At 46.1% G+C, this 6,667-nt stretch overlaps 1 protein-coding gene across 1 annotated transcript in view; it reads left to right on the forward strand.

Annotated features, from left to right (window-relative positions):
* ITPKB (inositol-trisphosphate 3-kinase B) overlaps positions 1-4,058 on the forward strand; it is a gene marked incomplete at its 5' end in the record, with an annotated part of 121,090 nt that extends 117,032 nt beyond the window's left edge. The window contains one exon of the mRNA XM_025216211.1: positions 3,966-4,058. Within this exon, the coding sequence (XP_025071996.1) occupies positions 3,966-3,999 (34 nt within the window). The remainder of the gene's footprint in view (positions 1-3,965) is intronic.
* Between the last annotated feature and the right edge of the window lie 2,609 nt (positions 4,059-6,667).

Here is a 6,667-nt window from a genome sequence, read left to right on the forward strand (position 1 = left end):
TTTCACTACATAATTGCTTCTGCATATTATCACACTTGCTTCTGCTAAGGTATGTAGGCCAATGATAGATTTACGAGTAGCACTAGACTTCTACAGACATAGCCAAGAACAGATGCAATAAATAACTCCTTACGAGAGATAAGAGAAGAGGGACAGGGAAAGATGCTGATGTGAAGAACTCAGACCTTGACCGAAGAATGACCGAAATGGACTTAAGGACGGCCCCAGGGAGGCGATTTAAGATGTAAATGAGACATGTATGTAAACCATCATAGAACCTGCTAGACATATGTTATAAGACGTAATACTTGGGCTGCCAATAATTACGCGACACGTTAGAATCTTTTGTTTATATTAGCTATAAAAAGGAACCCCAGACTCTGTTTGGAGTCGACACGGATTTGAGTAAATTAAGCTCCCTTGTCGAACTTGTTTGCAAACAATAAATCTGAACTTGGACCCAGCCTGTGTGTGTGACTCTCTCCTAGAGGTGGATTGGACAAGCCTCCAGGGGCATGAAACTAGCCATTTGTGCAACACCGGTCAGTCCATGGGGAAGGGGCAGGGGCTAGATCAAGGCCCCCATGGTAAGGGACAGTGCTGCAGAGGCAGGAGCAGGGGTAAGTTGAGTGGGGCCCTGGCTGGGTGGGACTTACCTGCTGGGGAGGCACACCCCCAAATAATTTTTTCTCCCTCTGCCTGGATCTGCCCCCTCCCAGGTTGGTTGGTTTTTAAGAGTGCACAGACACACTGTGTGATGGGACCCCAAATCAACCAAGGCCACAAGGGTACAAACTCCTTGTAAGGTGAGATAATAACAGGAAAGCTAATTTTAAGGATAAAAAACCCCAACTTTAATAATTAGGAAAAACACTACAATGGAACTGGGAAAGACAGATTATGACCTAAAGGTTTAAAACATGTTGTCTCCAAACACCTTTCACTTTCACACCTGGTCAAGGCTTATTTTGCAGTCCATAGCTGGTCCCAGTGGCAGGCAGGAATTATCACTGTCTCTGCAGTCAGCTCTTCCTCGTCCTCAGAGGCCTTGGCTTCTCTGCTGGCCTCAGCATGTTGCTTTCCCCCACGGCTCCAGCCTTTTCAGTTGCTGTCCCCACATAGCAGACTCCCTCCGTCTCCATGCTCTGGGGTTTTACACCAGCCCACTTCCGTGGACGCCAGCATGCTGCAGGCTGGCAGGCAGTGACACAGGTGTGTGCACACTCCAGCTCCCCGGCTTATATCTCCTTTCTCCTCCGCAGCTTCTAGAACTAGCTAGAGTTATCAGCAGGGATCCTGGTTTTCTCTGGCAAAAAAAATTGTGAATTCTCTGATAAACCCCCCCACATCCACAATTAAAATGAAACGCCACTATATATAGGTATCAATTGAACACAATATTTTATTGCTATATTTACAATTTTAAAGCAATTTGGAAGCCTACCAGTGCCTCAGTCACCGTCATAAAATAGCTTCTACATACATATACATTTTGGTATTTGATTTGGGTTATTTTTATCATGGAAAATCAGAGCTCCCCCTGTCCCCTTAGCACGCAGAATGCAGGTCGAGGCTCCTTGCTCCCAAGCTCTGGGCCCCCAGCCCGGTTGGTGCCCCTCTCTCCTCCCCACAGCCTCCCCAGTGCCCCTCACTCCCCCCCCAAGCTCCTACTCCTGCTGGCACCCCTCACTTCCCCCCCCCACAGCCCCCTGGCCCTGCTGGTGCCCCTTGCCTTCCACCCACAGCCCCGTGCCCCCCCGGCCCTGCTGGAGGGTGCCCCCAGTTGCCAGGGCTACAGGGCCAGGGACCCAGGTCTGCAGGTCCTTGCCCCCTGCAGCAGTGCCTGATCCCCGGCTGCTGCCCACAGGATGCAGGGACTGCTGCAGTGGAGCAGAGCGTGGACCCCGGCTCCCCCTCAATGCAACCACATCATCATCACATACTGGTTCACTTCTGAGCTCAGGAAGAGTAGACGAATCCTAGGTGTAGTCGACGATCACACTCTGCTTGTGGGTACCCCCTCAGGCAATCCCTTCGTGTCTAGTTCTGCAGGTAATATTTAGGCAAGGGGATTGCGATTACCTATTAGAGCTAGCTGGAAAATTGCTTAGGGTTTTTTTGCCTTTGTTCTGTGAAACACGTAAGCGTTTAGGCCAAAAGTTTTAAATGGAACATTTTTGGCAACACCCCCTACATTTTATTTATGACACTGTCATGTTTCATGGGAGCTGTAGAGTAGATATTTCAAGGCTGACATTCTCCCTGATGGGCCAGTCTTCCCGACTGGACTACATTTCCTATGATCGCCCTGGTCTCCTCTCTAGCTGGAGCACCACAGTGTTTACTGTGTGGATGAATACCTTTCAGAACGCCATGTATAAGCTGTTGCATTGGCCTAGGTATTGCAGGAGGGAACAGCAGATCAGGAGGCTGAGAAGGCTCTCTGAATGAGCAAGCTTTATTGTTTTATAAGTTTAACTCCTTTTGAGAATAACATGTGGTACCAGGAATGGAGTGTGAAGAAAGGCAGAAAAAGGGAGCATCTCCGAATTCCAGAAGAGTTAAAGCTGTCCAGCAATGCAGCAGAAAACTGGAAGAAATTTATGCAACGCTTCACCATATATATGACCAGTGGAGCTACAGAGAAGGAAGATCCACTGAAGTAGCTATTTTTTTTAAATACAGCGAGCCCAGAAACTCTGTCTCTTTATAATAGCCTACAACTGTCAGAAGCCAAACAGGAAAGCTGTTTGGCTTCTGGTACAGAAGTAGAGACATCTGAACAAGGAAACCAAACAAAAACTGAACCAATAAGGATTGAGAATACAGAGAAACTGAGAAGATCACTTAGACCTAAAAAGTCAACACAAAGACTAATAGAGACCTGTTAAAATGTGTTTTAACAATGGGTTGAACTAAACTTCCAATGTTAGTATTACATGGGGATATGTTACGTGTAAAGCGGGGAGATGTGCGATTACCTTTAAGAGTGTTATGTATAAATTATTACATTGGCCCCAGGAATGTGGGAGGGAACAGCAGATCAGTAGGCTAAGAAAGCTCTCTGAATAAATGAGCATTATTGTTTTATAAGTTTAACTCCTTGGTCTTTTGAAAATAACATACTTACTGAAGACAACACCTTCACTCCTGCAAGGCCAGTCATCCATGCTTTAGAGGCCACAGTGCTCAGGGCCTTGGTTTTACATCTTGGCATGTTAGGAAATGTTGTTAGCAAAAATATTTCTAAGCTTAATAGGGAGCAGAGATTTTTCCCCTCATCCTCTCTAAATCCTATAAAATGAAAAGTGCTTACCTTCAAAAGGAAAGGCAGCAAGTGCATGGCACATTTTCTACTTCCAGATGAAAGCTTTCTTAATTTAACAGCTCTTTAAGGTTCAGGACTGTATCTTTCTAGGTCTGTGCAGAGTGTAGTACAGTGGATTTGGGAGCTTCTAGATGTTGTGATGAAGATAAAGATAAAGGGCCATATTCTGCCTTTACTCTGGCACCTTTCCCTCTGTCTGGAGCCTTATTCTGTAAGCAGCACCATTGGTGTTAACGGGGTTACTTGGGCACTCTTCAACACCATTTGGCCATAAGAAAGCAAGGTTATAAAATACAGATAACCAGCAATAGACAGTGGAAGAGGAGAAATGAATTCAAAACGGTATTTCAGAGACTAAAAGACTTTCCCCAGATTGTCCTAAGCAGACAGTAATTACTGACTTGCATAGTAGATTTCTGCTACAGAAGGGAGGCTGCTTATTATGATATACTATAAACTACAGTAATCCAACCTGCAACATTCACTGCATGTGCCAGGCAAGCAAAGCTGTCCTTGTGCAGACAGAGATGCATAGACGCAGGATAAATATCCATCATTTTCCAGGCAGCATGCAAATCAGTAGGCTTCTGGTGATAACTTGCTCGGTGAAGACACCTCTCTGTTTTAATCCTTCTAGCCTCTTCATGCACCTTCGTGATGTGACTGACTGAGGAAGCTCTGCCCTTCATACGAACCATGGATGAGGCTTTTTTCAGATAGAGAGAAAAATAAAGCTTGAAACAATGATTTAAGCTCTGGTGGCTGCTGGTCTGAGGGGCAAAGTTTGGATTTGGGTAAAGCCTAGCCCAAATCGGAAGGGTTTCTGGTGTTGCTATTCAGAATTGAACTGGAAAATTGAAATCTAAGCATAAAGTAGGAGTGGTGGAAATAATGTTTATGTGATAGGCTAAAGACTCACTTAACACCATGCCAGTGTCCATGTGGCCAGTCTGAGGGCAATGGCCCCATGCAGCTGCAGGATGGTCTGGTGCCAAAAGGCTCTGGGCTTAAAGGAAGCCCAGAATCAGAGCCATGGTGGAGAGAAGAGGGAGCACCGGCAATGGAGGGAGCCAGAAGGGACCCAGCACGTGTATTCTGGTCCAGTGCACCTGAAGAAACAGTGCATGTCCGTAGTGCCACTGGGGTGCCTGGGAAGTGCCTGGATGTGCGCCCCACTGCTAGCAGAGAGCTGATAATTCTCTCCAGGGCTAAAATCTCCAGAGAACAAGGGGAAGCCTGGATTGTCGAGGTAGCCCTGGATACAGCAGCAGATGCCAGCTGGATTGCTGCAGCTGGCAAATCAAGTGGCCACAACCCAGCACTGCTTCTGCCACCCGTGACAGGAGCCCACAGGTCAGCTGTGACTGGGGGAGGGTGGCACAGAAGCGTCCTGAGGGGAGAACCTGGCATGGGACCCTACTAGCTGCACACGCCCCCATTGAGCCTCCATGGAACCAGAGTACCCCAGCAGGGGACTCTTGGGACCTTGAGCAGCGTGTGGGCACAGGGGGATATGCTCTGCAACATTATAGCACCTGGCTGGGTGGAATTCAGTCCTGGATACATGCTCAACAAAAGGGGCATCCTTCACTAGAGAACCTGTGGGAGAAGGGTTCACTGTGTACCAATGTACCCCACATGATGATGGAAAGCACCCATCATGGGGGGATCATTGCCTTGCCTACTACATGATCCAAGCTGTTTTAGTTGAATTATCGTTATGTTGTAATTTTCACAAGCCTACAGGGCTGCAGCCAAACTTCCTACAGCCGTCCTTGTCATCAGGCCTCAAAACTGGAGGAGAGATCCCCCATTATAACATTTGGAATCCCACAGAAGATGTGCCAGCAGAGTCATCCGGGATCCCAGGGAAATCACTGAACATCACCTCCAGAGGTAAAATCCAACTCCACAACAAGTTGTGGTGGGCGAACAGACTTCTGTGCAACATAGCTAAGGAGGTGAGGCATGCCCATCAGCTGATGTGGTGCTCATGAGCCTGTCAAATTACAATTCTTAGAGAAAGCACCTTGTATCCAACAATACTGAAGCACTTTAGAAGCACTAATTAAACATGCCTCAAAATACTCTTGTGAGGTAGGGAAGCATGATGCCCATACTGTAAGTTGGATAAACAGACCCAGCAACATTACTTGATTTGCTCCAAGTTACTCAGTAAGTCAGTGACAGAGTTGGGGAGTCCTATTTCCTAGTTTTCCCACTCTGCTAAACTAAACAAGTTCCCTGCTCCTAATACAGAGCTGCCTGGAATTGTTTCCTTCAAATGATCATTATTTTTGTCACGATAGTATCTAGGAACCGCAGTTGGGGGTCTGAATCTCATCATGTTGAGTGTAAGTAGAGATAGAAGAAAATGATGCTCCAAGAAGCTCATGATGATATTACAGGGAGCATCTACATGAGGCACTTCATGCACAGAAGACTAATTCTACTGCACATTAGTGTGGCTGGCTAAAACCTTGCTAATGTGCTAATGTGAAGTAGACTTAGTCTAACTATTAGTAGTACCTATTATTATTACAGGTACTAAACTGAATGCACTGTAGTTAAAGCACATTAATGAACATGTAGACCCACCCACAGAGAGTTACTAAAGGGCTGAAAAAAGACTCTTCTAGGGAACTTTTATACGTTATTCAATGTAATGAGCAGCTAGCAGAGCACTTCTAGGATAGGCTGTAGCCTTTCTCTCTTGTTTTTATTTAAAGAAAGTGAAAAACTACATGCCTTCCTCAGTTATGAAGAATGCCTTATTTATAGCCTCTGAGACTGACAGCCTCTAGCCATGGGGCAGGTACATGCAGCAGCAGTGTGAGATTTTCTTGGATCCTCCTTTTGTAAATGTACCTCAGTCCTTACATGCAGGGGTCACCTCTAGAACTGAGGGTTCACTGGTCCCATAATCGTAAGCACAGCTGCTTCTGGAGCAGGGGTGTGTTTTTGTCACTGATGTTCTTGACTCTCACATCACAGGTATTTAAAAGAGGTTGCAATGAAATGTTGTAAACAGAATAATTTTGGTTTATCCAGACTGGAGCCAAAATGCAGCTACTTTATGGAAGTTCAGCTAGCCTTAACATGTGAATGATCAGATGGTCTTTTACATAAACTTCTTGCCAGATGCTCTTTTTAATAAGTCTTTCCGGGCAGGGGGTGGGAATGAAGCCAGCCATTACATTTGGAGCATTCACAGGAGCTGGTCCCATGAGACTCATGGGACATGAGGCAGCTGGAAGCTGGGAGAAATGCACTCTGTTTCTAAAATTAGACATAGGAGGTTCTTCGCATAAAGCCAACCTTTTCCATTTGGGGAAAGGA

The sequence above is a fragment of the Alligator sinensis genome, unplaced genomic scaffold (genome assembly GCF_000455745.1).
Source record: "Alligator sinensis unplaced genomic scaffold, ASM45574v1 scaffold138_1, whole genome shotgun sequence".
In the NCBI taxonomy this organism is placed as follows: Eukaryota; Metazoa; Chordata; order Crocodylia; family Alligatoridae; genus Alligator; species Alligator sinensis.